The sequence below is a fragment of the Hyperoodon ampullatus genome (assembly GCF_949752795.1).
Source record: "Hyperoodon ampullatus genome assembly, chromosome: 5".
NCBI lineage: Eukaryota > Metazoa > Chordata > Mammalia > Artiodactyla > Ziphiidae > Hyperoodon > Hyperoodon ampullatus.
In genome coordinates this window covers 44,099,045-44,110,342 of record NC_136918.1, presented here as the reverse complement: position 1 = coordinate 44,110,342, position 11,298 = coordinate 44,099,045, and the positions used below count along the sequence as shown (strand labels likewise).

The window sequence follows — 11,298 nt, the reverse complement described above, 5'->3', positions numbered from 1 at the left end:
GGCTCCTACAGCAGAGGAGACCGGAGCCTCACTGCAAGGGTACAAGGAGAGGAGGGGGCACATGGGTAGCACAGGGAGAGGTCACGTGGCAGGGAGAAGCCCTCTGAGTAGCAGGGTGGCCCTAGAGCAGTGGAGGGGCTATGACAGCAGTATCTAAACAGATGAGCTTGAAGGCAGCCTCAGAAAGCCTCCACAGCCTGGGAGGGCACAGCAGCCAAATTTTCCCAAGCTTAAAGACGGGGGTACCTCTTAGCTGAGAAAAGGCCTGTGGTCTAGAAAGTGTCCCACAGCTTCGATAAGGTAACCCGTGATCACAGGATGCAGGGGGACTGTCTTGCTATGGATCAGATGGAGGAAAGCAGGACATTAGCTAGAGGGTAGATTTGCCTGAGGACCACATGAGACAGGTTACCTGGCAGAAGATGCCAAGGCAAAGGTGGACACCCCTCTCTGACCTTGACAAAAGCAGTACTTGCATAAGTCTCCCCCTCCACACTTTCTTCTAACCCCGGTGGGGAGAAGAAGTGCAAGGGCAAACCTAAATTGGACCAGGTTTCAACCCAAGCACGTGGGGGAAGTCAGGTTACCCGGAAGTGACTAGATTACATTTTCACGAAAGAGAGCTCAGAGTCAGAAATCCAATTGTGTTATGGAAAATAAAGTTATAGTGTAGACACCTGAGCTTATGACATATGAAATATGTACTCACTGCATATATTTTTTGTGATTTTCAAATTTTCGGTAATGACCATATTTTGTATTTTAAAAGATTATTTAAAAGAAAAGCAGAGCATCCACAAAAAGTTGCTCATGAGCTCATGAGTCAAGGTCCTGAAGGAAATGGGGCACAAGGCCGATGGAAAGCCCCCCAGTTCTGAGGATCATCCTGCTGGACAACCAGAGAGTCGGGGGTCCTGACCACACCGTCTGAGCCTCTGGCATTAAGGGTCTGTGTGTGAGCAGCTGGGAGCAAACATGAAAACAGTGCTTATACTATCTCCTCTGCCCATCACAGGCCCCCGCGCTTACCTCCCTCCCCACAGGAAGTCAATATTATTAAGCTTCCCTGTAGAAAGCTCCCCCCGCCACTTTTAAACCAAGTTTTGTTCTCTGAAGCAATAGCAAACTACAGAACAAATCCACCCCCACACAGTGATGACCTCTAAATATTTGGAGAACATGTTGGTCTCCACACTAAGGGCCTCTCTGCTCCAGGCTAAACCAAGCTAGGTCCTCGGATGATATTTTCCAAGCCTCTCGCCATCCTGGCCACCCCTTCTTGGAGGTCACACCTGGGATTGTCAAGGCCACAACTGAAAGGCAGTGCCTGAGCCAATACTGTGACCTTGTGCTCTGGCTACCAAGACTCACTCTAATTATGCTAAGGTTCTGAAGGGCCTTAAGGAGGCTTTTATGTTCTGAGTGCCCCCCCAGAGGCTCAGCCTGCAGTGCAGGACTCAGACCCAGAGCTTTGCCAAGTGACTGGCTGTCAAACCCGGGCTCTCCTCTTCTGCACTCGTCTACTGGCTGGGGGCACGGGCCACAGGGACACGGGGTCACTGGGGACACATGGCCACTGGTGCCAGCCACACTCAGCCACCCAAGAGACCCAGGTCAGGGTGCATCTGTGCAAGGTGTTGGCAGTGAGGTCTGGAGAGAAGAGGACAGGGAGGGGAGAAGCTCTGCTGGCCATAGAGCTCTCCTGGCCCTGCCACAGGAAGGCAAGAAGGTCTCTCTCCCCATTTCCCACTCCAGGCAGAAATCTCTCCCTTCCTTTCTTCTTTTCTCCAAGGATCTTACCCAAGACTTGGCATCTCCCGTAGCTCTCCCTCCTCACTGGTAAATCATTGGTACCTTTGCTATGTCTGTGGGCCTTGTTCTCCCTCCAGGAGGAGATAATTGTCCCCAGAATTCAAAGATTTTATTAAACTTAAAAGCTTTTGCACAGCAAAGGAAACCATAAACAAGAGGAAAAGACAACCCTCAGAATGGGAGAAAATATTTGCAAATGCAGCAACTGACAAAGGATTAATCTCCAAAATATACAAACAGCACATGAAGGTCAATATCAAAAAAAACACCAAACAACCCAGTCAAAAAATGGGCAGAAGACCTAAATAGACATTTCTCCAAAGAAGACATACAGATGGCCAACAAACACATGAAAAGCTGCTCAACATCACTAATTATTAGAAAAATACAAATCAAAACTACAATGAGGTATCACCTCACATGGGTCAGAATGGCCATCATCAAAAAATCTACAAACAACAAATGCTGGAGAGGGTGTGGAGAAAAGGGAATCCTATTGCACTGTTGGTGAGAATGTAAATTGATACAGCCACTATGGAGAACAGTATGGAGGTTCCTTAAAAAACTAAAAGTAGAACTACCATATGACCCAGCAATCCCACTACTGGGCATATACCCAGAGAAAACCATAATTCAAAAAGACACATGCACCTCAATGTTCATTGCAGCACCATTTACAATAGCCAGGTCATGGAAGCAAGCTAAGTGCCCACTGACAGATGAATGGATAAAGAAGACGTGGTACATATACACAGTGGAATATTACTCAGCCATAAAAAGGAACGAAATTGGGTCATTTGTTGAGACATGGATGGATCTAGAGACTGTTATACAGAGTGAAGTAAGTCAGAAAGAGAAAAACAAATATCGTATATTAACACATATATGTGGAACCTAGAAAAATGTTACAGATGAACCGGTTTGCAGGGCAGAAATTGAGACACAGATGTAGAGAACAAACGTATGGACACCATGGTGGGAAAGCTGCGGGGGTTGGTGGTGCCGTGTGACGAATTGGGCAATTGGGATTGACATGTATACACTGATGTGTATAAAATTGATGACTAATAAGAACCTGCTGTATAAAAAAATAAATAAAATTAAATTAAAAAATTAAAAAAAAATCTACAAACAACAAATGCTGGAGAGGGTGTGGAGAAAAGGGAACCCTTTTGCACTGTTGGTGGGAATGTAAGTTGATACAGCCACTATGGAGAACAGTATGGAGGTTCCTTAAAAAACTAAAAATAGAACTACCATATGACCCAGCAATCCCACTACTGGGCATATACCCTGAGAAAACCATAATTCGAAAAGACACATGCACCCCAATGTTCATCGCAGCACTATTTACAATAGCGAGGACATGGAAGCAACCTAAATGCCCATCAACAGATGAATGGATAAAGAAGATGTGGCACATATATACAATGGAATATTACTCAGCCATAAAAAGAAATGAAATTGGGTCATTTGTAGAGATGTGGATGGATCTAGAGACTGTCATACAGAGTGAAGTAAGTCAGGAAGAGAAAAAGAAATATCATATATTAATGCATATATGTGGAATCTGAAAAGATTGGTGTAGACGTTCTTATTTACAAAGCAGAAATAGAGACACAGACATAGAGAACAAACATATGGATATCAAGGGAGAAAGGGGGTGGTGGTGGGATGAATTGGGAGATTGGATTGACATATATACACTATTGATACTATGTATAAAATAGGTAACTAATGAGAACCTACTGTATAGCATAGGGGACTCTACTCAGTGCTCTGTGGTGACCTAAATGGGAAGGAAATCCTAAAAAGAGGAGATATATGTATATGTATAGCTGATTCACTTTGCTGTACAGTATAAACGGACACAATATTGTAAAGCAACTATGCTCCAATTTAAAAAAAAAATTGCTGAACATCCCTACTTCTCCCCACATGGACCCCACGGCGTGCTCAGCTTACAGTAGAGGGCACTCCCTCTGCTGCCAAATCCACAGCACTCCAGGGCCAGCTGTGCCAGCCCCTCCTCTCCTTGGTGCTCACCTCATCCTCTCAGCTGCCTCATTTCTTTGCTGCTGTTACCATGTTCCAAGCCGACTCTGGAGCATCTCCCCAGCCCACCCCCCAATCTGCCCCCACCCACCCCCAAGCAAGCACTGACTCTGGCAGATTTCTGCTAAAGGGGGACCAGTGATGTCTTAACCTGTTTGCTTTTCCAGGACTGATGTTTGCGGGGGCTTTTTTTGGAACCAGAACAGAAATCATCCCACATCCTTACGCAATTCTTCCACAGGCTCCAGCAAATAAAGGGCCTTTGGACCCTCCACCAGTCTGCCTTTTCCAGCAGAGCACCTGGGTTGGGCCCGAAGCCTCCAGCTACCTGCCTGCCGACCTGCCAGGACCTCTCCGGGGCAACCATGAAGCGTCTCGTCCTGCTCCTTTGCCTCGCTCAGCTCTGTGGCTGCCGCTCTGCCCCGCATAGCCTGATTCCGGGTTATAGGGAACCAGCCTGTGATGAACCAGAAACAGAGCAAGCAGCCCTGGCGGCCGTGGACTACATCAATAAGCACCTTCCTCATGGTTACAAGCACATCTTAAACCAGATTGACAGTGTGAAGGTGTGGCAGCGGGTAAGTGAACCTGCTGTGTAGGAGGGGGTGGGGCTCAGCTGGGTGTCTCTAAGAGCCCACCTCCCAGCACAAATGAAATCGCAGAATGGACACGCCCTGATTCCTCCCAGGAGGGAGGGAGAGGACAGGCGGAGGGAAGAGAGGAGACATTCTGTACTGTGGTCAGGGGTCTCCAGGAGGGTGCTGGATGGGGGCAGGAGGAGAGGGAAAGGCTTTGAATGATATTTTGAGGATCACAGGTAGAAAGTGTGGTTTTCTAGAAAAACTAGGACCGGAGACTGGATTCTAGTTTCTGAACTACCACTGACTGGAAATCACTTCTTTTCCTTTGGTTCTGTTTCTCTAGATAAAGACTGAGAGTGAATGAAACGTGCATTTGATAAGTGCCTACTATGTGCCAGGCCCTCTCACATAGATCATCTCCTTAACCCCTCTCTCACCCCACCCCCAGTCCTGTGGGGTATTGTCCTTGTCTTACATGAGGAAACCAAGGCTCTGACATATTAGGGCATTTTTTTACCCAAGGTCATAAAATAGTAAGCAACAGGCTAGGATTCAATTCCAGAACTGTGTTCCTTCCTCTACACAAGCTGCCTCCCCAAGAAAGGTACCCACATCCCAATGAGAAATCTTGGCATGAAAGGATTCACCCCCTCACATGCTAGACAAGAAACCAATGCAGCCTGAAGCTGGTGACAATGATGATCAAGCTGGGAAATGTGTGCCTTGGGGGTCAGCTGAGTGATTTGGAGAGGTGGGGAAAAGACATCCATCTATTGCCTATTTTGAAATTAGATTTTATAGCTGATGAAAGATAATTCTTTCAGTCAACACTGATTACAAGCCTTCCATGGGCAAGAACCAGTGTCAGGCACTATGGGAGATGCTAAGTTGACTCATATGAAGTAGTCAGTTTTGTATAATAAAAGCAGTCAAATATTGGCATTTTAATGATGCAACCTAATACAAAGGTGATAAAGACATAGTGTCCACAAGAGATTCACAATCTAGGAAGGAAAATAAGGCAAACCTCAGGATGTCTGGACTGACTCATGGACATCCGATCTCACAATGGGACAAAACATTTGAAATCGGGATTGTCCCAGATGGATTTTAGGAGTTCTGCAACCATAGTGAAGTACAATGGTGATTCAGAGGAAGCACTGATCAATTCAGGGGAAATGACACACAATGTGCATATTTGAGGGAAAGAAGGAACAACACTGCAGTTTTCACTAACAGCAGGGTTGGAGAAACCCAGGAGCCCCAGGCTCCTATTCACTAGCTCTGAGTGTTTTCAGGAAGTTAATTTGGGCATATCTGCACATCATAAAACACAGCTTCCTCCAGGAAAGGAGATTTTGAGGCTTCAGGTACTAGTGAATCACGCAGAACAGACATGAGAGACAAGCAGAGCTGGGCTGAAAGAAAAAATAGCCATACTCGTACCTTCTGGATTTTTCCGGGCTTTGAAGAAAGGATACAGAAACAGGTGAACTGGCAGGAACAACTCCAAGGAGTCATACAAGCTCCCCTATCACCTCCTTACCCGCTGCTCCTTCCCTCTGTGCTAGTGACCGACTGACACACTGCTTCCTCCATCAGAGGGAGGCTCACGCTTCCCTCTCATTACCAGCAGGGGGCAGTAGGGAACAGCAACTTTTCATCCAGGCATCTACAAGCTAAAAGACAAAAAGCCACAGACAACAACTTTTCCTTTAGGAAGGAAAAGAAAATGGGGAAGGAAGGAAAGTAGATGTTGAGAAGGAAGGAAGGAAGAAGTAGAGGGAGGGATGAAGAAGATAAAAGAGAGACAGTAAGTTATTATCCTACACCAACTTACTTCGCTGCTTGACTGAGAAAAGTCCAAAGCTGACTTTTTCAAAGTACTGCTTGAAGGGTGAAATTTTTAAAATTAAGTAAGTATCAACATTCACTTTTAGCTTCCAGATACAGCTCAGCGTGATGGCTGTGCTTCCATCAACCAGTCCAAGGCCACGCCCCCTTCTTTCTTACCTCTCCAACAGGGGGTGGGTTCAAACCCAGTAGGGGCTCACCCTTGGACCCGCTCAGCAGGATTAGACTGCTCACCTCTTCATTCTCTGTCTCCACAGCGGCCCACGGGAGAGGTGTTTGAACTTGAAATAGACACACTGGAAACTACCTGCCATGTACTGGACCCCACTCCCCTGGCAAACTGCAGCGTGAGGCAGCTGAAAGAGCACGTGAGTGCCCCTCTTAGGGCGACTGCCGCGGGGGCAGCTAAAATTGCCAATTGATGGCGCCTTCCCTGGGGCTGATTTTTACAAATCACCTTTTTATCGTACTCCCACCCCGTGCGAAACCAGTGTCGTGTTTCAACATCACCCAGTGAAGGAGATTTTGTGAGGCTCACCTTTGACATCCACGTCCCCCCGCCACCATCCCCCCCCCCCCCCACCGTGAGAAGTGAGAGGTCAGCCCTCCTCCTGCGCCCTCACTGTGGGTTTATTTCTCCAGGCCGTGGAAGGAGACTGCGATTTCAATGTGCTGAAACAGGACGGACAGTTTTCCGTGTTGTATGCAAAATGTGATTCCAGTCCAGGTAGAGATGATTATTATTCTTATTATAGTTACCTGGTAGAGAGAGTGAGGAGGGAACCTGAATTGTTTTCAACAGAAGTAGTTCTAGCCACTTTGTTGGTGATGAAAAGAAGCCAAGTTTCCTGGGTTTGGGGACTTTAAAACTGTGTTTTAAGGAGCTGTTCTCATTGGAGGTGAAAATCGCCCCTTGGTGAAAGGGGCTTCTGCAACAATGCCAGCATGGCAGGAGCCACCCGAAGGTTTAGTAAGAAGCAGAGAATCCTCCTGCAGCCATTTGGAGCATGTTTTAGCCCTTTCAAATAAGTAGAGCGGGGGCAAATGTCGCAGAGAATTACAGCCCGAGCCACGCTGATTTCTTCGCTCTGTGCGCAGACTCGATCGAGGACGTGCACAAGGTGTGTCCAGACTGCCCCCTGCTGGCCCCGCTCAACGACAGCCGGGTGGTGCACGCAGTAGAGGCCGCGCTGGCTGCCTTCAACGCCCAGAAAAACGGCTCCTACTTTCAGCTTGTGGAAATTTCTCGGGCTCAATTTGTGGTAAGACTGAGACCCTGCTGACGGTTTGGGCAGTTTGGTGGCACCTTGGGAGTGGACGTGGTGAAGCAGGGGTGAGGGACGGAGCAGGTGCAGGGGCAGCCATGGGAAGTCAACAAGGGTGGTGGGAGAAAAGGGAAAGAAAGGGTCCTGAGTGTCCTAAGGACTCCGAGGACCCTCAGCACATCCCCCACCTAAGCCACTTCAACACAAAACAGCCAGATGCTGTGTGTCCCCAGTTCCTTGGTTCCAGTTAACACCGGGGTGGAAGTTCTCACTTTATCCAGAAGCACCCACTGTAAATTCATGGGTCTCCACATCGCCATCACCCATCACCACGGAACATCTACAGCACTCTTGTAATTGATACTTACAAAGGCATGGGCATACTTACATATAATGGCAGGATCCTAAAATGCCTTTGAATCACTGAAAAAAAAAAACCTAATTGTACCGTGGTTGGGTTAGGACATTTGAATGCAATGGAATTCTAATATTTTTAAAAACTGGTATTCTGGATGCCAGCCATGGCATACTGGGAAATACACTATAGATAGTAATTCTATTAACCAGAATATGCAATTCTCAGAACACCTCCGCCCCAGACTATAACAAATAACAGATATTTTATTATTGTAAGTGTCCATATTCTCCAAGAACTATAAGATAGAAAAGCATAAGTATCTTCTGTACTTTCATTTATATTTTTCATTTGATCCTGCTGTCTAAAATACGTGGGAGAGGAATTAATTTCTTTACTTTCCCACCCCATCTTGGAGTAACCTGAGCCTTGGGTCTCAAAGTGCAACCCCAATAGGGAAGTTGGCAGGAGGCAGGGTTCCCACTCAGGTCAGTGTAAGGTCAGCCCTCTGGGTTCCTGCTGTCTACCTGAAAACTCACCTCTGCTCTGAATGATGGGCAGTGGATACCTGCACCTCCTTCAGGCAACCCCAGCTTCTGCATGCAAGCCCTTCAAAAACCCTGTGTCTCACTGTAAGCCCTATGTAAGCCACCGGGGGCATGTTTCCTGGCCACACAGTGTGGTCTCCGTGAACCGTGCTCCCTGGACTGTGCAATGCCATGGCCCTCGCTACTTCCCTCTGGCCTCTCCTTACCAGCCTTTTTCATGCTAAGTCATGTTGCTTCATGAAAATTTTCATTTATCCTCATCAGCCTCTTCCAGCTTCTGTCTCTGTGGAGTTTGCAGTGGCTGCCACTGACTGTGTTGCTAAAGAGGTCGTAGACCCAGCCAAGTGCAACCTGCTGGCAGAAAAGGTGAGCGGGCTAGGCACTGGGTTGGTAAAGCCAGTCATGGAACAGAGCAACCTTAGAGCATATTCGTATCTTGGGGCTGCAGAAAAGAGAAATGCAAAATACCCACTCCCTGTGAGGCTGGGTCGTGCCAGGCCATCCACTGGGGTGTCATCTCCCCTGCTTAAGAGCTATCACCAGATCTTCTCACCCAGTGGAGGCCCCTGGAGTTAGAGAGGCTGTTTCCTAATTAAGATGAGTCATGTCAGGCCATTGGGAGTATAAAGTGTAGATTTTCTAGATAGACCTCTGATATGAAATCTTTCAAGTCCTTAAGCCAGTAATGTCCACTTCTAGGAATTTAGCCTAAAGAGATCGTGTTTGACAGAATATATCTATAAAGATGATTTATGACAGGTACAAAATGACCCCAGAAGATCTGAATGTCCAAAAGGAGGGAATCATTGAATAAAATATGGCACATTAGTAAATAGAAAATTATACAGACACGAAAATTACACTTTCAAAGAATAAGGAATGATATAAGAGAATGCTATCATTATAGCACATGAAAAACACAGTATACAAAATGGTGTAGTCAGTGATGCCAATTTTTATTTTTATTTTTTTTTTATTTTTTATTTTTTGCAGTACACGGGCCGCCTCTCACTGTTGTGGCGTCTCCCGTTGCGGAGCACAGGCTCCGGACGCGCAGGCTCAGCGGCCATGGCTCACGGGCCCAGCCGCTCCACGGCGTGTGGGATCTTCCCGGACCGGGGCACGAACCCATGTCCCCTGCCTTGGCAGGCGGACTCTCAACCACTGCGCCACCAGGGAAGCCCCAGTGATGCCAATTTTTAAATGATATTTAATAGTAGTTAAAAATAAGAAAGAAATACATAGATGTGAACAGAAGTTCTCCTGAGATTTCTCCATTTCTGAGATTATGGGTGATCTCTCTCATTCCCAAAGCTTTTCTATATTTTCTACATTCAATATAAAATATAAGCAGAAACCATACACTTTAGGAAAAAGGTTTTTTTAAAAAAAGGAATTAAGAATTTAAGTTTTTTTCCCTTGATGTGTTGGAGTATAAGTGAAACTGGGAGAGAAGTCCACTTTCTGAACTGGTTCAAATAACTCCTCTCTTTCTGTGGGCAGCAATATGGCTTCTGTAAGGGGAGAGTCACTGAGAAGGTTGCTGGTGGGGAAGATGTTGCAGTGACCTGCACGGTGTTCCAAACACAGGTAAGGGCGTCATGGATGCACTTGCCCTTATCTTCAGAATACAATGACCCCTCCACCTTTCTGCGGTGCATTAGTAATTTCAGGGCATTTGCTGCCTGTCCTTTTGAGCCCCACCATATAAATAGCGCCAGGGAATGTGAAATCATCAAAAAACAAAAGGTTGTTTCAACCATGCCCTCCCCTCCCACGAACTGGTGGTTACAGGGCAGAACCTCCCTAGTGTGCAATTGGCAAGGCCACGTGTTTTATTTCTAGCTTGGGAGTGGGGGCGGGGAGAGGAGGGGGAAGTGGGCGTGGTTTTCTGAGTTGCAGAGTCCAGGTGGCCAGATCTGTCTCACAGCTCCCTGTGGCTGCAGGTGTAGATGAAAAAGAGGGTGAAGCTACTGGTGAAGGTTAGCCATAAGGTGCGGTTCTTTTGCTCGTGGAAGAGTGTAAGTCTACCATCCCCAACACAGCTGGTGAGAAAGGGGCTACCGGAGGCCAGTTACCCCCCCCCTGGAGCCCTGATGACCATCCCTTGTACCTAGGTAGTTCTTTTTTGCCAGATTCCTTGCAAATAAAAATTAGTACTGTGAGAGAATTGGGTGGGGTTCCACCTGGAAGGAAGAGAAAGGCAGCTAACCTAAGGAAACGATCCTCTCTCCAGCCTGTGCTCCCGCAGCCCCAACCAGACGGCGCCGAAGCAGGGCCCTTCACCACTGCACCGGGCTCGGCTGGGCCACCGCTTTTTCCAGCTGGCCTGCCCGCGGCCTCCCTGGTGGTGGGACCCAGGGCCGTGGCAGCTCCCCCGATGTTCCCACCGGTGCACCCGGCGCACTACGACCTGCGCCACGCCTTCTCGGGTGTGGCCTCAGTGGAGTCAGCCTCAGGTGAAGCGTTTCACGTGGAGAAGACACCCAAGGTGGCGCAGCCTAGCATTCCTGCTCCTGAAGGTCCAGTTCCAGTGGTCCGCCCTTGCCCGGGGAGAATCAGATACTTCAAGGTCTAGAAGATGGTCGGAGATGAGAAGGTTTGGCACAGAGAACGTGGCCACCATTTTGTCCAAGTATGGGTATGGGTGGGAGCTGTGTCTGCTATCAAAGCAAGTGCTACGTGTGGTCTAGATTAATGTCAAGTCTTGAATGCCAGCTTCTCCTCATCCTTCAGAGGTCAGGGAACAGAGCGGGTGATAGTTATGTTTGATGGAAGCATAAGGCCAGCAACTTGATTGTTATTGTTTTGATGCTAAGCCACCACCA

The 11,298-nt window shown here is 47.5% G+C and overlaps 1 protein-coding gene across 1 annotated transcript; it reads left to right on the top strand.

Moving 5' to 3' along the window:
• Positions 1-4,232: 4,232 nt before the first annotated feature.
• AHSG (alpha 2-HS glycoprotein) lies at positions 4,233-11,048 on the top strand (the record flags this gene model as incomplete). Its single annotated transcript, XM_079704646.1, has 7 exons — positions 4,233-4,445; positions 6,560-6,670; positions 6,945-7,029; positions 7,401-7,564; positions 8,735-8,836; positions 9,974-10,060; positions 10,707-11,048. 7 exons carry the CDS (start codon positions 4,233-4,235, stop codon positions 11,046-11,048), a joined length of 1,104 nt encoding a protein of 367 aa, XP_079560772.1.
• Positions 11,049-11,298: the final 250 nt, after the last annotated feature.